We start from the raw sequence: 23,937 nt of genomic DNA, 5'->3' as shown, positions 1-23,937 counted from the left end.
AAGCACTGACGTGATACATTTTATCAGAAGGATGAGAACTGAAGATGTTTTCAAAATGGCTAGAGCTTCTTTTTCATTCATTTATATAATTAATCTCACAGATGGAAAAAGAAGAAACAGATGATAGTCCGAGAGGGACTGATCAACATCAGTAGCTTTAGGCGTGGTGAGACACAGTTCGAGACATTGTAACTTTTAGATTATGACCTTACCTTGATAAAACATGCTTCACACCAAAGCGTTTCAGTTGTTCAAGTTTTTATAGCTGCATTAACGCAGGCGCACTGTCTAAGATTGATAGAGATGATCACACCAAGATCAACTGTTCCTATATATTGACCCCTCGTGACCAGTGGTACGCTGGGGGAGTCTTTTTCCTTCTGTTGTCAATAAGAAAAATCAACTTAGCTTTTTCAACGTTGAGGTCACATCAAGTGAGGTGGATCAAGTTTCCAAAGTATCGCTTCTAAGCCCATGTTCTTTGGTATACCTAATCAGTGCCACTGCACTAGGTATAATTAGCAATGTGGAATCGAATGATTGAAACCCTCTTGTTTAGTCCATTGACAGGTTTGGATAGAGAACACAGTACATTGAATGTACAGAGGAAGACCGTGCAGGCAACACGAGGAGAACATACAAACAGATAACACCCTAGGAACTGAACCCAGATCTTGCACAGAAATAAGAAATGTAAATGCAAACACGGACATATCTACAGTACGTCTGTATACAAACTTTCACCTCATTCTGAGACCTATCAAGATCTGAGTTAGAGTCATTACCAGTCATCAGCTTTTTATCACACGAGGCATCGCCATCGCCATCCCCAGATTCGTTCCAACTCATTGGACCTGAAGACTGATCGGAAATTGTTCAACAGCACAGTGTGCAGAGTGTGCTTCCAGTTGCAGGTCTGTGGCCAGACTCCGGTGCGATTGGAAAAAGGAGTTTATGTTAATATACAGGAAAAGATCAGTATACAGGTATGTCCAAATAGCACTTTTTTTCTGTTACAGTGCCAAACTTGTAAAAAAAAATCCCCATTTTCCATTAACCTTAAAGGAATAATTCAAAGCAGGGCTGGAGCAGCCGAGTTTACACCCACCTTTTTTAACCTTTTCTGAATCTTTTGTTTTTGAAATAGTGGAAACTACGTAGAAGTGTGTTTAAAACTGAGAGGAGGAGGCACTTCTTGATCCACAGGGCTGTGGGAGTATGGAACAAGCTACCCAGCCATGATGTGCAACACCCCGGGCTCCCTTCAAGACACAACTAGATGAGATCCCGTGACCAGTAGGCCACCAACTACAAAAACAGGACAGACGTCCCCTCTCCAGATGGTCTCCTCTCGTTTGTAACCTTTCAAATGCCCTCGGCTGCTCACTGGGGGCAGGAAACGGGTTAGTGGCTTGTGACGTGTTGGTTCGCTGTGCCCAACAAGGCCGGGCTTGCACTTCCCTGAGGGAGCTCTGGTTAACCGAAGAGCTACAGCGCCGATCGCTGATCGGCTCTCAGATGTTAATCATCATCCTGAGGACGGGTGACTCACCCAGAGCAGGACGCATGACGCGACCTGAGACAGACCCTGCTCAAAGCACACTCGGGCAGCAGAGCCCGGTGATCAGTGAAATGTCTAAAAAGGGTCAATTATCTTTATTATTAATTTTTATTATTAAAATTATATTATTAAAAATGTTACATGTTACAGAGTGGTATAGCAGTTTGGATTACAGCATAACGCATAATCGACTTATACAGCAAACAAAACAACCTAAGACGCACACATTATGGATGTCAAAATGAAGGATTCGGTACACTTAAAGAGCGAACACAAATTAAACAAGTACGTTGATCAACATTTCCTTCCGAGGTGCTCTTCCTCGTATTAGTTTTCTTCCTGGTGCACGATATTCAAGCCCAGTGGATGTAAGGGTCTTGCACAGATCTGAAGCTCAACATGAAACTGCATACTGTCGGTCTTTGTAAAGAAAGCAGACAGTCGTCACCATCAAAGGGCTCAGCTCACTGGGAGCGTTTGCGATGCTTCATTTATGTGGTTCATGGAGAATGTTGAGTTCTGTTGGTTGTGAACCACATCCCAGCACTGTATGTAGCTCAACAAGCACACAGTAACTCTTCTTTTATTCGGTAGAGATAAAAAAAAGAGAAAAAGAAAAGAAACGAAAATGGTTTTGTCTCTTTCCTGGAGCCTTTTGATCAGTAATAACTACCACCAGTTCATTGGCTCTATTGGATGTTACAGCTGTTGTCCACCGCTCCGTAGACACTGAAAGACATATTATTTGAAAATATGGCAACATACTGTATACATAGGTCTACATGCATAGTCTTTGACAGCTTTCACACCCCTTTTGCACAGAGATTTTACCTTTAAATAGAATTATTAAACATAATACAATTTGATTTCTTGACTCTCATATAAAAAATGTCCCAGCACTAAAAACAATGATAAAAAAACAATATAATGTGCAAGCACCTCCAACATATTACTAATGGAAGTACCCATCGCCACAAATGTCAGAACTCAAAACCAGAAGTCCTTTATCAAAGTCTATTAAGACCGGGGTGGGGCAGAGGTTCAGACGTGTCCAGTTGGCGCTGGGGTCGGGCAGGTTCAAAGATGGCGAGGACTGACTTGACTTGTGATCAGAAATGGCCCCTGTGGTTAACCAGGCGTCGTGTGTTCAGCTGTCTGTGCACTCCGAGCCGGGAAAGAGCAGGTGGCCTGAGGAAGTGCATTCGAAGGACAAAGTCATGTCTTCATCTTCAAGGCAGTTCGGGGACTGAGGGATGGAGCAAATTAACAACTGGCAGTTTGGAAATTGCGAGCTATACTGGGGGAAAACGCAAATGAGCCGAGGCTCACAGATTCTTGATGGGGAGCAGTCTTCGGCTTGGGTTTGATAAGAGCCCATGCTGTACAACCTCCCTTTTCTCCTAGTCAGGAAATCGGTTTAACATCTCATCTGAAGGATCCACCATCATGTGGGCAGAACGATTTGGAAGTTCTGGTCCAGAGTTATAGAGACAGTGTTGCGGTGCACCAGCACCACGTACATCAGCTAACCTGATGTCTCTCATTCCAGTACTTACTGCGCTCAGCCTTGCTTAAGATCAGGCTACAGGGTGGCAGGAACAAATATGCCAATGGATTATGTTTAGAACTCACGAAGAAACAACAAAAAGAATGCTTATGTAATGAATTGCATGTGTTTATAAAAACAGTCTGCCTAGCTGATTTGTAGCCTTTCAAATGTTCTTATAAAACAAATTAATTTTTGCTGAAAATCTATTGGGAGTGAAGGGTAGAAAAACAAACACTATTTTTTTTAATAGCATGCCTGACCTCCTGAAGGTGTTTTTTTTATGGTTCGTGCATTTTGCTGCTGGGCCTTTTGTGTGAGGAGCGCTGAAGTCTGTTTCCGAAATACCAACAACAAACCTGTGGTTTTCTCTCTCAGCTCTACAGTAATATATGTATATGTAAAATAAGTCAAGCTGCCTGACCACAGTATGCAGTTTTTTTCTTTATACAGGAAACACCTGTGTTAGTTGTAGCCACCAAATTAGATGTTGCCACAGTTCCTGAAACAAAGCTTTATCTCCACATTTCTTCTTTTTCTTGTTTGAAGACATTTTGGCACAAAAACAAATACTAACACAATAGTTTAAATGCTGATATTGTGCATTCCAGAGCCACTGACATTAAAGATTTAGACTGCTGTAGCACCAAGATAACCTACAGTCTGTTGTTTATTCATTTGTATTAAAGGTGCTACCAACACATTTTCAAAAAATCTCAAATGCCATCACCCATCACCACCAGCATATCAAATACCAGGAAAATTTCACATTTAGTGTTGGAGCTTCTTTCTGGGGGCACAGATCAGGGTTGGGGAACAGGTTCCTGCAGTATGGGGATACTGACCAGGGCTTGGAATATTAAGGTTTTCCAAATTGTGAAATTCACAACTTTTCAGTGTAGCATTCTACTGACTTTATTGCAATAGTTAAAGCACGATCAACAGTACAACACTGTGAGGTAGCCAACAACATATGTTATTACTATTCAGTTTAGATTAAATTCACCTCCATTCACTGAACTATCATCCTGTTCCTCATTAAACCTCAGTCATTAATCCTTCCTTCCTACTTCAGGCATGCAAGAATTCACAGCACAGTTCATTAGAGTTTTGATATGAGTTTATTTAACAGCCCAGAACATCAAAAACATGCCCTAAATTTAATCAGCTACAGCTCCATCCAGCCTTCTGTGCTCCATAAAGATCAAGACAAGCATGGGTCACGTACTGTTAATAAAACATACATTGTAAAAGTGCAGAGATGGCATAGGAAAATTTGAACCACCAATTAACAGAATGCATATTCTAATGTGTAGCCGTCCAAGAATATCACAGATTCTGTCAGATATTCATATCTCAATGGCTTTACATGCCATTGAGCAGTTTGGCTCATTCAAAAGGGAGAGGCTTGACTCTCTTGTGCTCATGGCCAGGCCTCTCAACCAATTTGGAGGAAGAATGCAGTCACCCCTTCACATAAACACAGAAACACAGTGAGTTGTGCTGTGCTATCGAAATTATTGAAAAAGTTAAAGCCCAAAGAAAAAGGTCCATCTAGTTCTGTTTGAGAGCTGCTAATTAATCTGAGGATCTGATCCAGATGTTTTTTAACGAAGCCTGGTTATTGGCTTAAACAGCATGGCTGGGTGGCTCATTCTACACTCCCACAAGCCTTTGGGTCAAAACGGTTTCTCCTCCTGTTCTCGATTTTAACGGCACTTTGTCTTAGCTTCCCCTTGCTGTCACGGATGTAGGAAAGGGACAAACCGTGGAATGACAGGAGAGCGAAAAGACCCTATGCGTAGCGGCGTGACAGGGGTTAGCCCGGGCTCAGCTGTTCAGGAAATGTCGTATAGAAACCTATGCCCTCAGGTAGTGGACATGGGGCGACCTGGTGCTAGGCGGGTTTCAGGACATCTGAACGTCAATGCTGAGCGGAGACAGAATGAAAGACCCGGAAATAAATAGCCCCAGAGAGAGAGAAACACCGGAAGGATAGCAAAGCACCGGAAACAAGAGACAGGGCAGAGAAGGAGCGCCCTCTGGACTTGTGTCCTTTGGTTTGTGCTTCCCAGTGGATCAGGTATGTTGGGTCGACTGGCATTGCTCTTGAGGATTTGAAATATCTGGATCAGGTCTGCTTGTAGTCTTCTCTCTTCAAAACTAAATGTGTTCAGTTCTTGTAGCATGTCAGTCTTGGGCATGCCTCCAAGCTCAGGAACGCATCTGTTTGCTCTTTTCGGGACTGTATCTCCACAACATGCCAGTCTTTATATATATATATTTTTTAAATCCTACGTAGTTTTGGAAACGTGTTGTGTTCTAGAAATATTAAAAACCGCATTTATCTTGAACGCTGCGGTGAAAAAGGTCGCTTACTGTAATTCAATTGTCAATGAAACAATATTTCTGTTTGAACCTGCAGGACCCAGATGGTCAGTTTTAACTTTGTGTGCTAAGTGAAAGTAACAGAGGTGCCGTTACCTTGTTACTCAAAAGCTATTCACTGAGGACGCAGAAATCATTAAAGTTTTATACTTTGGTACAGATAGCAAAGAAGACTTCCATGGGCTTGTTTCACTTTATTAATTCATAATAAGGGAAAACGTTCAATGGAAAGTTCCTTAGAAATGGTGAGAAGTATCATGCCATTTAGAATGTCTTCTTACATGGGAACTACACAGAAAATGGAACATAATTCTAATTCAGTGCACATTCCTGGTTTGCTTTAAGTTGAATTTTCCAGATTTCAGTCCAGTTCTAAATTGACCCCACTTTGGAGCTTTGTTTAATGTGCGCATATTGTTGAGTACATTTCAAATTTGCATACTTTATTAATGGAGTTTATAACGAAAGTTCGGGAGGCATGACAACAGCCAAGTTCAATCAGCCTCAGTAATTTGTAATCAATCCTGATGTAATTTTCTTGGTACGCTTTCCCCCCTTCTCTCCCTCGTATACATCTTTTGCATTCCTCCTCCACCCCATCTCCACTTCTGTGGCTGCCCCTTGGTCACTCTGCTGAGGGTCTCAGCCTCCTCAGCTAAGCCAAGGGTTAAGCCAAATTATTGTAACGAACAGTTCTTTCCGGACCCTATGCGGACGACACAATCCGACGGAGTGGGGAAACACTGGGGAAACGTCATGCAGGAATACGGGGCTGAAGACAGGGGGACGTGTCCAAGGTGCGGTGGTGCACGGGGGAGGTGTGGCCGAGGCGAACAATCCAAAACAGAAGTCCTTAGGGAATATCCAAAACACAAAGGTAAGTCCAAAACCAGGGGATCCATCAAAACGCGGAATTAAAACACGAAGGCCGGGTCGGAACCGGCGGACAGGGAACAGGAACGGGAACCAAGATTAAAACCTTAACGGGACCAGGCGCTTCCAGGTCCCGGACTCGCACGATACGGAAATCAGATGCAGAACCCGGATGAGCGTCAGCGCCTGGCTTTTAAGGTGGGCTGGGAATAGGAAACAGGTGCGCAGAATAAAGTCTCAAGTGAAAGGGCTGGAGCACCCTTAAGGAGGGGGCACTATAATCGTGACAATTATAGTAACTTAAAATATTCAATAAACCATTCAATAGGCTTAATTCTTGCCTGTCGTCATTCCTAGTGAATTCACTGAGGCTTAACGGTTTCATTTGTATTTTGGGAGCATGTGGATTTGTGGAGATTGTGGAAACATGGTTGTTCAGACTGTATTGTGGAGTTTTAGAGTATGAAAATTAACGTCTCAAGGGAGGTTTTGTAAATATTTTAAATCATTTTAGGCACTAGCCATGATCTTTCTTAACAGAGAAGACTACGAAGGGATCTGAGATCTGATTCGAAGTATTCAGAATCATCCCATAGCTCCTTTTAGTTCAAAATAATGGACTTCTTCATTTTTTCAGACTTAAAGAAAAAACACAGACTAGGGCACACAAGCCGAAAGTATGGAAGAGGCTACCCAGCTGATATCCAGGCTTCTTTCTAGAAACAGCTGAATGAGATCTTTGAATCAATTAACTTCTAAAGCCCATACAGGCTAAACGTTCATTTGCAAACCTTCTTATATTCCGCTACGATGCACACTGGACAGAAACAGAATAAATCAGCCGTTCGCATTCTCTCTCTGCCAGAAAGGACAGTCTCCAGATTGGTAGAAAGGTGCATCTTTGCTGACCTGAGTCCTAGTCAATGTTGAAGATTTTCTGACAGGCAGTGGTCCTCCACTTTGTCTCCTTTCCCTCTGCTTGCACCTCATCCTACAGCACAAAAGGTGTTGTCCTTTAACCTTTCACCTCCAACCTGCAAAGCTGTAGATTTAGGCGATGGAGGAGGTCAGAATGGAATCTGATCACTTTCAGTTCTCACGCCTGTACGCTTAATTACACCACCAGAAAAGAGTACGTCATAGCAGGGCCATAATGCCAGATGCTGCAATCTGTGGAGACTGCTTTTGATGTTTTCATATGGTGGTTTCATAAACTTTGCAAAGGGCCGAGGACAGAATTCCTCTAGGAATTCGTATTCCTGAACATCTAAACCCTACATGATTAAAGCGTGTTTGAAGACATCACAGAAGTCTATTCAAAAGTGGCTGCCATGCTCACATGAGATCACCACTTCTTCACCAGAAAATCAGATAAAATTCAAATTCAGTTTGTTCGGCGCCTTTATTTCACTGCGATTCTGAGAAAAGCGTTGCACGCGTGTTCACTTGAACTGCAGTCTGGGAAAGAGAAAATGTGTAAAATTCTCTGGATTTCACTGACATTCTTGAGATCGAATCTTTAAAACCTTCATAGAAAATCTAATGTAAATTATTACATTTTATTTTCGTTGTGCGAGAAATTTAGCTCGGATAACAAAAAGGAATCCTACAATATGTTTTTATATATCTCTATAGATAGAAAATGTATACAAGTAATGAATGGAATGATTGTACATTCTTTTGTAAATTCCAGGAATTAAAAAAATATATATTAATGTATTGCTGGATTCACTCCCTGAGTCCAAATTCATGTGAATCTTTTAGACATTTAAAGAATGTCACTGTTATTATATGATAATATACTCCATATTAGGGTCAAACTATAAATGATTAAGTTTAGCTTGGTACATAGGTCTAAGATTGAGTGTTAACTTGAAGCTCATAGTTTTTTCATAAACAAATAAATCTTTATGATACTGTTAATTTAAAAACATTATATTTATTTGTTCTGCTTACAGTACTTACAAAAAAGCAGTGTGCAAACAGATGATATCAGGTCTCTCAGACTTTTCCATTTCAAAATATGTTTATGCAGCCTGTACATTTTTGGAGCCACGAAAAAACAATACTATAATGCTATTTTAAGTTTATGTAAAAAGCTCTCCAGATGTAATCACTCTCCTTATGAAATCTGAAAAAAAAATCTCTATATACCACAAAAACATACAATAATTTCTAAACATGTAATACTATAGGCATTGAATAGAGCAAAGTCATATTTATCTTAAAGAATTTAAATTGTGAAATCATGATTGTCACATAATTTAAGTTCTTTACACCCCTGTCATTAATATTTTGTAAACGCTCCTCTGGTAAAGATTACACTGGGAAGTCGCATCAGTATGTTATATATGGTACTCTTTGTTTCTTATGTCATTAATAAGTCTGCAGGGTAAAGGTTTTTTAAATACCCATTTTAAAAAAATCTGACAAATCAAAAATAATGACAGGTTACATTTAGAATCTTTAAGTTAACTGTTATAACAACGTAGTACTGTCTTGTACATAATTATTGTACGACTGCTTTTCTTTAGAATTAAAACAAATTAAATTCATGAATAGTGTGAAAACTGTTCAAGACAGGAAAAAAAACTTTTTTGAACAAATTAAGAAAAAAGGAAAACTAAAACTAAAACTGTTTCCGTTTTTTAGTGGGTAAGGTTCATCAAATGAGAAAAAGGTCTGAAGCCATTAACCCCTCCAAGTCTCTCACAAAACATAGCCATTGTGATGGATGGGAATCTGAACTTTATTAAATGGACGGCTGAAATTTACATTTTAACGTATTGGACCGCTGTGAACGCAGTGGAGGCAACATAGGCAATTCTGCTTAATACCCCCCAAAACAGTAGTAATTCTTTTGTCCTTCAAGTTACTTCAGACAAATTTAGCTACTCTCGTTTTATGAGGAAGTGAGAAAATCAGAATTAATCAGAAAACCCCAATTTCTGAGAAATTTCCAATCCGAGAAATAACAACAAATCTGTATTAGCATGTTAACATAGCAAATTATTTCCAACGCATAACCTTTCGACTGTGGTCCTCAAGCTTCTTGAACATCATGAGAAATATCTTAATATATATGTATATATACGTTATGACTAATGTTTGGATAACAATCTTTTTTTCGTATGGCATTGCATGGAGCATCATAAAACGAACGATACTTGCAATCCGTATTTATATGCAATAAATACATTTAAAATATTATTTGAGATCTGAAACCAAACGCGTCATCTTTGCACTGCTACACAAATGAGAGAAATGTGTGCGGTCTCCACAAAAAATGGTCTTTCAAAAACCCCATTTCTTGCGTTTCGTATCGATCACAGGTCAACAATCGATACGCGTCGTCGCCACGTTGGAATTAGTAAATACCTTTTCGGAAAATAAAATTGGGATTTTTAATAAAATCTTAACGTAGTAAACACAGTATATGAATTATATATTTGGGAAATTAAGTAATGATATAAAACATATTGGATTAGCAACTGTAAAGGCAGGCTACACTAAGATTCAGAGGAGTTTAACCTTGATTGCAATAACACAGTATTACAAGTTAAAACCTTACAGATTATTCGTAGAAAAAAAAACCGCACGACGATTGATAATAATAATAGGGCGCCACATCTCTGCAGAGAGTAGAAATTGCAACAACTGCTTCTCCAACGCAATAAATACAGAAGGATATGATACAGAGGTAATACATCTTATAAACTCGAAATCCCCGCGTCACTTAATAACCCCGACCGCGTTTTAGTTGAGAAATAACCATTTCACTCTTTACTTCAGGCAACGGTAACCTTTAATCGGTCACAAAGTATTTTCCTGTAGTGTTCCAGGTTAAATTATTTTTATTCAATATTATGGAAACACATGACTGTTTGTTGCGCCTTTCCTCCTTTAACACGGCAGAATATTAATGATAATATTTTCCAGATTTTGTCAAGTCAAATTGGCACACATGAATGCTTTTCCCGGAGCGCTGAACTAAGTAGTTTTTCCACGTAAAATGTTTTTACAATTACATCGAGAAAACCTGCCAATCTATTTCCTCTGCAACGAAATTGTTTAATCATCTTTTTTTTTTACACGAAATTCACCACCCCGAGAAAAAAAACAAACAGCTGCTAACAGGTGAAGTAACGGACATGGTATATCATCAAATACGCACCTGTCTTTGATCAGAAAACCCCCTATTATTACAGATGTGCTTGTGGTGGCCCATCTGTGAAACGAAGCGAGAGAAAACGAAAGTATTGATATGATTAAGAAACCGGTAAACCTGAAATGTCACCTTTGCAGCAGTGGTGAGGGGTTTCTGTAAAACATTTTCAGGCGGTCTCCACGAAGCTCCCCTGCTCTCATTTTTTTTTAAAGTGGAAAAACAGTAGAGCTTGTACAAGTTTAAATCTATATCATTTTCAAACTTTTATATCAGGGTTCTGTTTTTTTTAACCTGGGTTAATTTCCTAGTTAATTAAACAATTAATCTAATTATCACCTAAAATAGTCTTATATAAGGATTTTCTTGGATAGCCGTATCACAATTATCCAGCTGAATAAAAAAATAAATCATTCATGTAACAGGATATTCAAAACTCCAGAAGACGCAGAAGACTGTAGGTGCTCCAGCAATTGTGTTAAGGACCTCTGTCTTACACAGCTTTCAGTGGGTGGGTTAATTTAACTGCTTCTAGACTAGTCTTAGTGCAGTGTTGCCCCCACACAAAGAAATCACCAATATCTAAACGAATGGAACAATTTTCTTGTGATCAGCTAAGCAGGTGATTGGTGTTAAGTAATTAGGTAATTTTGAACTAATTAGGGATCTAGCGTCTGAGTATCTGACCACGTCAGGCCTCAAGGACCAGAAATCTACGAACTGACAGAACACACACCAGAACAATCACACCCAAACCCCCCCTGGCTCTCTACAATACCTACAGCTGGTCCCCCAGGACAAACAACATCTGGCTCAACGTCCAGGACAGTGAAACTATACGCTACGGGCTCAAATACTGAATCGAACCCAGGTCTGCCGGGGAGAAAATGTCCATGAAGGTCATCAAATACTACGTTCAATTCAAACAATTTAGGAATACGGGCAGGGGAGAGGCCAGCAGCCATATCACCCTGCAGCTCACAACTGGTAACCCACTGGAGCTCAGCAGGTGTGAGCCTGGCCAGTACCCGGATGGGAGACTCCTGGGAAAAACTAAGGTTGCTGCTGGAAGATGTATTGGAGAGACCAGTAGGGGGCGCTCACCCTGTGGTCTATGTGGGCTGTAATGTGGGACAGTGCCTTTTTACAGGGAAGCTATACTGTAAAAAGGCACTGTCCTTCAGATGAGATGTAAAACCTTACTCTCGGTGGTCATTAAAAATCCCAGGGCATTTCTTGAAAAGAGTATGGGTGTAACCCCGGCATCTTGGCCAAATTTCCCATTGGCCCTTACCAATCATGGCCTCCTAACAATCCCCCTCTATAAATTGGCTTCATTACTCTGCTCTCCTCCCCACTGATAGCTGGTGTGTGGTGAGCGTTCTGGCGCACTATGGCTGCCGTCGCATCATCCAGGTGGGGCTGCACATTGGTGGTGGTGGAGGGGAGTCCCCATTACCTGTAAAGCGCTTTGAGTGGAGTGTCCAGAAAAGCGCTATATAAGTGTAAGCAATTATTATTCATTATTATTATTATTATTATTACCTGTAAAGCGCTTTGAGTGGAGTGTCCGGAAAAGTTCTATATAAGTGTAAGCAATTATTAATATTAAGGAACAAGTAATAGGTTTATTCCATGCTGAAAAAAAGAAGAAAGAGAACACAACGTTTCGGCCGTGGAGCCTTCTTCAGGTGTGAGAGAGACAGGGCAGTAGGCAAAGGTAAAGTAGCTGGAGAACAAAGGTTGGGAGGGAGGAGGAGTGAGAGGCGGGAGCAGGGGACAGAAAGAGAGGCCAATCAAGAGGTGTGAAGTCAGAATGGGTGCAGAGAGGTGTGAAATGAAACTTCCAATGAATGGAGAAAATTTAAAAGAACAGTAATCTGTCGTTAAGGGAAGGGAGAATGTGTGATCCTAACTGCAGAATAATTTTAGTTTCGGTGGTCTTTCTGATGTATGAGTTCGGAAAACCGTCTTTGAGAACGCAGACGGAGAGATTAGTGTGGTCGTGGCCGTCAGAGGTGAAATGAGAAACAATGGGCTTGGAGAGATCTTTAATCTTCACAGCCCTGACGTGTTCTCTGAAGCGGTCTCCGAGTCTCCTTCCTGTTTCACCAATGTAGATGGCTGGGCATTTACTGCAAGAGATACAGTAAATAAGGTTGCTGGAGGTACAAGATGCTGTCTGGGTGATCCGGAATTGTCCTGAGGGGCCTTGAATGAGTGTGGTGGTGGCTGTGTACTTGCAGGTGATACAGCGAGCTCTGTTGCAAGGGAAAGTGCCTGGTGTGGATGGTTGTTGAGGGCGGTCAAGGGAGCTGTGAACAAGGAGGTTACGCAGATTAGGTGGTCGGCGATATGAGATGATAGGGCGATCAGAAAAGAGGGCCCCAATGGAGGGATCATCCTGTAGGATGGAAAAATTCTGGTTAATGGTCCTGGGGATAGGAAGTGTGTTAGGGTGGTAAGGAAGCACCAAGGGAATGCGGTTGTTACGGCGGGAGTTCCTGATCGGGTTGATGGTCCGGGGGGTGTTTTTGGCTCGGGCAAGGGCCCTGTCAATCACACTGCTGGGATATCCTCTGTTGATAAAAAATGAGTACATTTCGAGGGCTTGGTTCTCGAAGTCGATGTCGTCGCTGCATAGTCTTCGTAACCTAAGGAACTGTGATGCCGGGGTTACACCCATACTCTTTTCAAGAAATGCCCTGGGATTTTTAATGACCACCGAGAGTAAGGTTTTACATCTCATCTGAAGGACAGTGCCTTTTTACAGTATAGCTTCCCTGTAAAAAGGCACTGTCCCACATTACAGCCCACATAGACCACAGGGTGAGCGCCCCCTACTGGTCTCTCCAATACATCTTCCAGCAGCAACCTTAGTTTTTCCCAGGAGTCTCCCATCCGGGTACTGGCCAGGCTCACACCTGCTGAGCTCCAGTGGGTTACCAGTTGTGAGCTGCAGGGTGATATGGCTGCTGGCCTCTCCCCTGCCCGTATTCCTAAATTGTTTGAATTGAACGTAGTATTTGATGACCTTCATGGACATTTTCTCCCCGGCAGACCTGGGTTCGATTCAGTATTTGAGCCCGTAGCGTATAGTTTCACTGTCCTGGACGTTGAGCCAGATGTTGTTTGTCCTGGGGGACCAGCTGTAGGTATTGTAGAGAGCCAGGGGGGGTTTGGGTGTGATTGTTCTGGTGTGTGTTCTGTCAGTTCGTAGATTTCTGGTCCTTGAGGCCTGACGTGGTCAGATACTCAGACGCTAGATCCCTAATTAGTTCAAAATTACCTAATTACTTAACACCAATCACCTGCTTAGCTGATCACAAGAAAATTGTTCCATTCGTTTAGATATTGGTGATTTCTTTGTGTGGGGGCAACACTGCACTAAGACTAGTCTAGAAGCAGTTAAATTAACCCACCCACTGAAAGCTGTGTAAGACAGAGGTCCTTAACACAATTGCTGGAGCACCTACAGTCTTCTGCGTCTTCTGGAGTTTTGAATATCCTGTTACATGAATGATTTATTTTTTTATTCAGCTGGATAATTGTGATACGGCTATCCAAGAAAATCCTTATATAAGACTATTTTAGGTGATAATTAGATTAATTGTTTAATTAACTAGGAAATTAACCCAGGTTAAAAAAAACAGAACCCTGTCATTTCTGAGGGCAAATCAATAAACCTTTCCCACACCATGTACTCATTCACACGACTCATCAAAGCCTCAGGACTGTAATAATCAAAACTGTACCATTCCCGAACACGATAATTCAAGGTAATGTAAATTCTCTTACTCACAAATTCACTAACACCCCCCCACGCACACACACACGAACGGCACCCTCATCGGGGACCGGTCGTTCGTTGGCATGCCTTTGAAAGCTTTTTTTTAAATAAAATGTGGTACCGAAAACCTTAATGGCTGAACTGTTGTCAGTTTAGTGGTGCAGTTTCTGTATTTTAACCCACTTTATAGTAAACGTCCTTACTGTTTTATTTATTTGAGAGATTTTATTATTATTTATTATTTTTATTATAGATTTTAGAGACTGAAAGTAAGAAAAGGGATTCTGAGTTTAGTGCGCTAAGGTTGAAGAACAGAGGTGCTGTTTTGAAAACGTGTCCTAAAAGGCTGGTTCTAGCACATTTTCTCCATTTTGGTCAAACTTATTAAAATGTGCTGTGTGTTTTTGGATTTCGACTCTTGCTTTAAGATTTTTTTTTAAATGAAAATGGTTCCAAGATATGTAGATTCCTCCTGCTCTTCTTTTTTCGCATTTGACGGCTGATCGTGCTGATGTTTTGCTGGGGGAGGTTTCCAAACTGTTTCAAGACTCCTGTGCAGGAACCCGCATAACTTCATGAGCATACAGAACCCTAAGCAGTAAGAATTAGAAAATGTAAAACAATTCATCAGCAATTACTTCAGACACGCATTGTGTGTTCCTCAGACTGACATGAGATCGCATATTGAGCTGCAGTTCAGCTGGAATAATCTTCTGGCAGGTGTGGGAATTCTGGGATTTGATTTATTTTGGAGAAGAATATTGGTCTAGTTATTTCTTACAATGTAGCAGAAAGCGCTTCTCTGTCTCTCCTTATCCCTTTCCGGCAGTGTGTGCAGTCCGTCCACTCTGGGTAGCCAGCTCTGCTTGATCACCGAGCTGCACATTGTCAGGGTCTGCTTTTCCAGCTAAGCATTCATTCCCAAATCCCTGCCTCTTTTTCCTTCTGAACCCAGGCGAGAACTTCCAAGTGCTACATTATAAGTCCTTTGTGGGAACTAAATTAAACTTGTATCTCTCCTAAGGTAACCGCTAGACTTTCAAGGTGATGTTTTGTCGGATTGTCTCAGAGACAGTACTTGCAATTCATCAGGTGTCCACAAAGGGGCAGTATGGGCATAAATCGTCAGGGAACAGCTCAAATTTTCCCCAAGTGTCATGCATTTGAACTTTAGGTGACTATAGGCGCAATTTAGGCAGCAGAGTGCTGTTATTTTTCCTTTACCAGTGCTCTCTTTGTCCAGCTAAAATATTGCCGCATTTAATGTAGAAACGGTTGTCTGTTACCAAAACCGTTTTGACAGGCTTGAATACTAAGAATAGAAATCGATCCCGGAATATTTTATTACTGTGTTAACATATAATGCTATGGACATTTTAAAATGCATGGGGTACTTACTGTATGTTACACAATCTTACAGACTATTTCGCTGCGACTTGTTAAAAGGATATTTCACACTTCTAAAATCATCTTGCTAGAAGGTGCTTAATCACTATTAACAGGTGTATTTTCGTAATACTGGCGAAATCTCTGCTACAAGCGCAAGCAACAGGAGCGATTTTTTATCCGAAAGAATGAGCGACGGCAAAGATAGATATTTGTTGTTGTGTTTTTTCCGTGACAGCGGAGAGTCTCTAGCAGACGGTGGCCTGTACCAGAACTCAGCGGGTCCAGTTTCTCCCCGGCCTCCGCGTTACGTGATAGCCCGGTTCTTGTTCCACAGCTCAGCGGCGGCACTCTTGAGCTGGACAAGCTGGGCGCACAGTCCCTGCGCAGGTGAACCTCCGGTGTGGGGAGCCCGTCCTGCTGCGGAGTGTGAACCGCCCGCTGGATGTGGCAGGCGGGGCAGACCGCGCGTTTTCCATCTGTCTTACGAGCTACAGAGGTGTGAGCAGGTGTGACCGCTGCCACCGAGCTCAAGAGGGCAGAAACAAAAATGAAGAGAAGCATATTTATCTTGGGCTTTGCCGTCTTGTGTCAAGGTGAGCCTTATTTTCTTTCGCCGGAATTCACTGCTTTCTGGCATTAAAGCATTACAGCGGTTTTAGAATGTGTTTAACCGACGACTGGGCTGTTCTGACTACCGTAGCATAAAATAATCTCGAGAGAATTAAAAAAATGTTGTTGTTTTTTTAAAAAAAGTGGTTTGTCTTTGAGAATGTGCTGTATTGTTAAACTTAAGGTGGAAAAGGAAACGCTCGGCTGCAGTTAAACTTCAATAACGGGGGGTTAACCTTTTATAAGGGGCGGCCCCTTTCAGAAATCACTTTCGACGAGCACCCCCAATTAAGATTAAATTAAAATGAAGGAGGGGAAATCATATATTAATTGTATATATGTCTGTACTGGACTGGGTGACGGCGTAATATAGAACCTTATTCAGAACCACCACCTCAGAAGACGTCTGTGTCAGGTGTGTGGGGGGGTGCTTCTAAGAGAGCTTATAATTTATATTTTTCGGTACTCTAGCGCGTTTGTTAGCTAGAGCTGAGAGGTTTACATATGTATATACGTGGGTCCCGAAGACCCCATGAGTAAGAATGTCGGGGTGATATGCATTCCTGTCCGTTGAGAGACGTTGCTCCAGAGTCGTCTCTGGTTTGTGCCCGCAGTCGCCTCCTGCGCTCAAGGGAAATACGCCCAGATGCTGTTTCATGATCTGCTGGAGAATTACTCTAACGCCCTGAGGCCGGTAGAAGACACAGACAAAGCCCTGAATGTTACCCTGCAGATCACCCTTTCGCAAATTAAAGACATGGTAAGACGTTGCCGATCACAAACCTCACTTAAGTGTTTTCCTTTCTTTACGTCGGGACATAAAGCTGGAGAGAACTTGGAAATTGGGAAATAATTAGGAGATTTGGGCATAAAGCTTCCTACACTGAGCACAGGTATACTTCTTACAAATTAATAAAGCTGCAGGCTTTGCAGTGGTTAGCATCGCTGCCTAGCAGCGCCTGGGCCCTGGGTTCGACTACGGACCTGGCCTGCAGTCTGCGTGGAGTTTGCATGTTCTCCATGTTTTCGCTCGAGTTTCCTCTAGGGGCTCCCGAAAGTCCAAAAAGCATACTGGTAGGTTAATTGGATTCTGGGGAAAGCAGCCCTAGTGTGTGTACCTCGAATTACTATAATACTATATACTATGCTAGTACAAATCTAGTACATCAGAAGACCAGCAATAAAGCTCGGCAGGCGCATCATTAACTTCATTAAATACTGAGTGAAGGTATAAAACGTAGCAACGAAGGTGGGTCAGGAACGCGAAACACGAGTCTTACGTAGAGGAAGAAGGTGGTAACTACAGTGAAACTGGATAGATCACAAGTGCTCTCTAAACAGGTGCGTCTTGACGCTGGTCTAATAGCCTTTAGCTTAGTGTGAGTGTAGATGGCGAAGAAGCAGCACGGCTCTGGAAGATGGAGTGTGCTCAGCTGCAGTATACTTCTGAGCTTTATTCGTTAGAGAAAAGAGGTGCCAGTATAAGCGAATAATAAAAAAAAAGAGTTTTACTTCATGTGAAAGACCTCTGCGCGTTCACAAGAGGGAGGCGTGCTAATACGTTTCCATGATTAGACGCGTTAACTCGCGAACCAAAGTTTCACGGTCTCTCTTTCACGTTTTAAAATGGCCAAGACACATTTCTTCCGACTGGCTGTGATGTAATCCATAATTACATTCAAGGACAGCTTACGGGATGGTAACACCCATCAGAAATGATCATCCAGGTGCCGCCGTCCTTTTTGAATTTTTTAGACTTCAGACGCCTTACACTGCCACCTTCCGGGCAGCCTGGCAAATTAATCCGAGATGGGAGGCAGCTGTGAGCATTCTTTGACACGGTTTATGTAGTCGTTTACGGTTATTATTTTTTTCCTCCAAGTGTATGAATATGATCGAATTAAACCATTTATTCCCTCTAATAAATATGTAATATAGAATATTCCATATATATATAAAGGCCAGACCACAGGTCAATATATATGTATTTAAAAAAGTATTTACCCAGTTTGTAACACAACAATACATCTCGGTATACTGGATTTCCTGTAGTAACGCCACTGCCGAAAGCTGAAGGTCCCGTTGCAACTCAACTAATCCTTTCGTGCCTCGTTAATTTAATCAGCTGACGACTTCTACACTTGACTTCCAAAAAAGCAAAATAATAAAACACCGAGCGTTTGATACAGGTTTCTACTAAATTGTATATTAAATGGGTTATCTAAGAAAATGGTTAATTAACACCGGTGCAAGATACTTTCAGGTGTTGGGAGCATTCAGTGTAAGCGCCCGCCTGTTATTATAGATCCCCGCAGTCAGGTTACCTAGAGACTGCGATGGGTCTCCTCGCTGCAGATAACGAAATCGTGGTGGTTTATGAATCAAAGATGTTTTATATATAAACATGAACAGGTAATTCCATTGACAATTACCACATTGAGCAAGAAAAGCTCCATGCCCTCCGCGCAGTTAGGCAATTAATAGGTCAGGCAAAAAATGAACTTGCAAAATGGAAGCGATTTGTTATCGGTACATTATGCGACCTAATAAATAAATTATGGAAAGAAACAAGCCTGTGTCTCATTGGTTTGTCCTTTTTTTTTCTGAGGTTAATAGTCAATAGTCGTACGTCTACCTGTTAATGACCCCTGTGTCTATCATTAGCAAGTCTGACTCATTCTTGGGCCAGTTAGACCTATAGCTGTTATACGCAACCAGTTAGCGTCAGGATTACTATCGGCTCAAATGACCAGTTTTACATCTTCACTGGGACATTCAGTTATGTCTTTGTGAGTTCCATTCTTGATATCTAAAGAGGTAGTTGCTAAAGCTTATTTCAAGGGTGCAACATTTGCAATTAATTTACTAAAACCCACGACGCAAAAGTAAAGGCGCAACGCCAACGTGGGTATGAAAAATAAACACCGTCGCGCAACAAACAGATGGCACTCAAGTTCCGTGGGTTCAAATACCTTCAAGAAACATAAAAAGTATCAGAAAATGTGAACGCCAATTGTGATAATGAAAACATTACGAGGCATTATATATTATATGCTGAATGATCAGCAGTTGTGAAAACCTGAGCATCTTGTCACTGTCCTCAGCCTTGTGTCGTATTTGTGATTGAGGTGTGAGCTCCAGGATGTGTTTCACAGGCAGGCGGAGTCCAGGTTGGAGCTTTCTCTTTTCTAGAGTCTGGCCAGACCTCTCATGCCCACATACTGCTTGCTGTGCTACTGCCTCCTCCGACACAGAAGGTGTGTCCCCAGGGCACAACCTCGTGTTTCACCTGGGGGGGAGCAGTCAGAAGGGTAAAATGTAAAAACGGCCTTCATGTACGAAGCCAGGCGTGCAAGGAGGAACCAAAAGTTCTCTGCAAAAAAACAAACCACAGATCGACAGAGGTTTTGTTGTTGCTGAATGAAATCTGGCCGGGGAAGTTTTTGCTTTGGGAACAGGGAAGTCAGTTTTGTGGAATGCATCCCCCACAATGCACAGTGAGATCATTTTGTTTTCTTCGGCACACAACTGACCTGTTTCCCCCCTCCACCCTGTGGGCACAGGATGAGAGGAATCAGATCCTGACAGCCTACCTGTGGATCAGACAGACCTGGTACGATGCCTACCTCAAGTGGGACAAGGAGGCCTACGATGGCCTGGACGCAATCCGAATTCCCAGCAATCTGGTCTGGAGACCCGACATCGTGCTTTACAATAAGTAAGAGGGTTTTTTTTTTATAACTGCTGCAGCAAGCGTTACATCATGGTGACAGCTTGTCATTCTACTGCTCAGAGGGATCCAAAGCTTGAGGTCTTCCAAGCAGGGGCAGGTTACTCGCTTGTAATGCACCTGAAACAAATTTCATTTTCACGAGTATGGCTTAGTATTTTAAAATTGTTTGTTTCTCTGAGCATTGTGTACGCATCATTTAAACTTGGGTGCAGGTTCAGGGAGAACGCCGTTCTCAGTCGTGGACTGGGACAACTGGCGGTAACCGTTTGCGTCCAATCGTGTTCGCCTGCAGGGCCGACGACGACTTCTCAGGCCCCGTGGACACGAACGTGGTCCTGAGGTCCAACGGGGAGATCACCTGGGACTCCCCCGCCATCACCAAGAGCTCCTGCGTGGTGGACGTCTCCTACTTCCCCTTTGATGACCAGCAGTGCAACCTGACCTTCGGCTCCTGGACCTACAACGGCAACCAGGTCGACATCACCATGGGCATGGACAGCGGGGATCTGTCCGACTTCGTGGAGAACGTGGAGTGGGAGTGCCACGGCATGCCGGCCACCAGGAACGTCATCATGTACGGCTGCTGCTCCGACCCCTACCCCGACATCACCTACACCCTGCTGCTCAAGAGGCGCTCCTCCTTCTACATCTTCAACCTGCTCATCCCCTGCGTCATGATCTCCTTCCTGGCCCCGCTGGGCTTCTACCTGCCCGCCGACTCGGGGGAGAAGGTGTCCCTGGGCGTCACCGTGCTCTTGGCCCTCACCGTCTTCCAGCTGATGGTGGCCGAGAGCATGCCGCCCTCGGAGAACGTGCCCCTGATTGGTGAGTCTGGCCCCAGGCCCGGCGGAGAACGACCGCTCAGCTGCTGCGCTCGGGGACGGTGTGACGGTGTGAGGAAAGACTTCCTGTGCGTACAGCCACACTTCCTGTGCTGCACGGGATCAATGATTTTCAGTCTAGAATTCTGAAATTAATTTTTATATGGAAATAAAATATGCACTGTTGATGCTTCCATATATCTCTATATATATGGAAATCTCCCATAGCCATATAATCCATTATCCATATAATTCCATACATAATCTTACATATATAAAAATATATCTGTGTATTTTTATCTACATATCTTCCACCCACTTTCTAATCGCTGCCTACAGTTCAGGGCGGCAGGGGAGCTGGAGCCTATCCTGGTAAGCAGCGGGCGCAAGGCTGGGTGCACCCTGGACAGGACGCCAGTCCATCGCAGGGCAGGTGCCCAGTCAACCGCAGGCACAAACTCAGACACGCACCCGCAAGGATGCCTTTGGACTGGAGGGTGAAACCGGGGCGTCTCGAGGAAACGCATGTGAACGTGGGGGGAGAACATTCAAACTCCACACTGGTAGCAATCCAAGGTCCAGCAATGGACCCAGGGCAATGAGGCACCAATGCTAACCACTGCACCACCATGCTGCCATGTCTACATATGTCCTGCAATAATATGGAATGGGACTACTTATATACAGATAATGGTCACAAGGGTTTTCTAGTACAGCTTAAAAAGGATTAAGAGTTTTAATACAGTATGGGATACATGCACACCCATGTTTCACAGGTGGTAATAATATCAGTGTGGATTACGATGCTTTGCCCTCAGAAGCGCATGCCGTTCCGTTCATCTTTGTACCGAAAGCCCCATTCCACAGCCTCGCAGGGAGGAAAACGTGTTTCTGGCTTTGTGTTCCTGCAGGCAAGTATTACATTGCGACCATGACCATGATCACCGCCTCCACGGCCCTGACCATTTTCATCATGAACATCCACCACTGCGGGGCGGAGGCCAAGCCTGTGCCCAAGTGGGCGAAGGTGGTCATCATCGACTACATGTCCAAGATCTTCTTCGTCTACGAGGTGGGCGAGAACTGCACGACCCCGCAGGGGGAGAAGAGCCGGGACGTCCGGGTGCCGGCGGAGGAGCAGGCCGCCGCCGGGAAGGGCAGAAAGCCGCCGGGAAGAAAGACGCAGTCGGGCACCTCCAGGGGTTGCCAGAGCAATTACGAGCGCTGCGCCGGGGAGGAGCCGAACGGCAACGTGAACGGGTGTCCGAAAGAGGACCTGGGCTGCCCGGGAAAGGCCCAGGCCCAGGCCTGCGCCTGTGGTCGCCACGGCACCGTCGTCAAGAACATCGAGTACATCGCCAACTGCTTCCGAGAGCAGAGGGCGACGTGCGCGAAGGGCGCCGAGTGGAAAAAAGTGGCGAAGGTCATGGACAGGTTCTTCATGTGGGTCTTCTTCATCATGGTCTTCCTCATGAGCATCCTCATCATCGGCAAGGCCACCTGACCCACCCAGGTAGTCGTCGGCAGCCGGCACACGTCAACCAAGTCCGTTTTTTTTTTGGGGGGGGGACAACCCGCTTTTCGTTTGGAGCCAGGCCACGGGGAAACGAAGTGAGCAGCTGCTACTTTCAGCCGCAGACTTTGTCATTTCGACTGGTTAAGGAAGCACCCTAACAAAGTTTACAGACCAGCTCCTAGCTGGTTTACTATGTTTTTTGGGCATCATCACACCTCTTTTTGCTTTCTGGTGTTTTTCACATGGTTTCACTTTTGATTTTTTTACAGTACACTCCCCGTTTTCATGCCCCATTCATGTAAGAGGGTTTACATACAAACTTCCTGCCTATTCTCTCAGAAAAGGATAGGGCAATTTGCTCTACTAGTTTCAGGGAACAGCCATTGTCATTTTCAGGATCTTTTTACCAAAACACTACGGTTCATATTGTTATGCCTAAAAAGTCTCTTGTTTTAAAGATTCTGCTTTACGTTACCTCTCTCTGTGCTTACACTTAATGCGTGGTTTATTAATGTGCTTACAGTATTTCTTACTGCTGTTCTTATGTAGGTACTGACATATATCCAGTATAGGCAATATGATGCAATTAATTGGTTTTCTTACAGAATTAAGTCTTTACAAAATAATTTGTAGTGGAATGACTATAATTTCTGTTTTTTACATTATAACACTATACTGATGTACATTTTATGAAAAGTACTGTATATGCAGGACTGCAATTAAGAAGGTTTCCATTCCAGATATGCATGGTATATTTGCAGGTGTCCAGAGAGTTTATTAAGCTTCTGTTCTGTATAAAGTTCTGTATCTGCTTTGCCATGATGCTTTTCTAATATTTTCTTTGCTTTTACCATGAATATACCACACGCTGAAAAGTTGCTTTAAAAGGCTAGACAGCATTTACACAGCTTTAACTCTATGCAGTGGATTAAACCTTCCTGTGTCTGCAGTCCCCCTGTTATTTGAGTTCAAGACAGTGGCAATAAGCAGGCATATCTTGTTTAGCTGGGGAAACCAGAGCTTCTCTGCTACCGAGGTTGCTTGAAGGTCAGAGCTCACAATATTTTCTATTCAAAATGATGCAGTGAATTTTTCATGAACAGCTTTGTTTCCACCAGGTGTAAGATGTAAGTCAATCTGCATCTACTGGAAATGCACATAAATAATGCACTTAATGATATCGACAGTATGGTGTTTAACAAAAGCCAATAAGTACTCATTGCATCCTTGGTAAGCCTTTTTAACTTAGTTGTTATACAGGTTAATATCTTGGCAAATATCAGGACTTTGAGCAATAAATTCTGCCGTGATGGTTGTCCCAATGCTTGTTTCAGACAGCTGGAGTTCAGATTTTTTATGAAAAAGTTTGCTTATCTGTCTGTGTTTCATTATCAATGTTACCTGTACAGGCAGGGTTAACCCATCACGTCTCCACTGAAGGAACTCCTCTTTATCATGTTACTCTCCATAACACACAGTGGAAGAGATATGGGTCGTTTTTTAAGAGGCCATTACTTATGAAATGTATCACCGAAAGTTGCAATTT

At 42.9% G+C, this 23,937-nt stretch overlaps 1 protein-coding gene across 1 annotated transcript; it reads left to right on the top strand.

The window, feature by feature from the left end:
- The first annotated feature begins 16,113 nt into the window (after positions 1–16,113).
- Positions 16,114–23,701, top strand: chrna9a (cholinergic receptor, nicotinic, alpha 9a). The gene is made up of 5 exons (XM_006630042.3): positions 16,114–16,305; positions 16,936–17,081; positions 19,885–20,039; positions 20,347–20,879; positions 21,787–23,701. The coding sequence occupies exons 1-5, from the start codon at positions 16,260–16,262 to the stop codon at positions 22,377–22,379; spliced, it is 1,473 nt and encodes a 490-aa protein (XP_006630105.2). The 5' UTR covers positions 16,114–16,259; the 3' UTR covers positions 22,380–23,701.
- The last annotated feature ends 236 nt before the right edge of the window (positions 23,702–23,937 follow it).

Source organism: Lepisosteus oculatus, chromosome 1 (assembly GCF_040954835.1).
Source record: "Lepisosteus oculatus isolate fLepOcu1 chromosome 1, fLepOcu1.hap2, whole genome shotgun sequence".
Taxonomy (NCBI): Eukaryota; Metazoa; Chordata; class Actinopteri; order Semionotiformes; family Lepisosteidae; genus Lepisosteus; species Lepisosteus oculatus.
Note: the sequence above shows the minus strand (reverse complement) of the source record. Positions and strands in the feature narration are given on the sequence as shown.

What these genes read in the sequence shown, in the direction of transcription:
- chrna9a (XM_006630042.3), top strand. Translation starts at nt 16,260, where the DNA reads ATGAAGAGAAGCATATTTATCTTGGGCTTTGCCGTCTTGTGTCAAG. An exon ending in TTTCGCAAATTAAAGACATG is followed by an intron (nt 17,082 to 19,884) that starts GTAAGACGTTGC and finishes CTGTGGGCACAG; the next exon opens with GATGAGAGGAATCAGATCCT. An exon ending in GACATCGTGCTTTACAATAA is followed by an intron (nt 20,040 to 20,346) that starts GTAAGAGGGTTT and finishes GTTCGCCTGCAG; the next exon opens with GGCCGACGACGACTTCTCAG.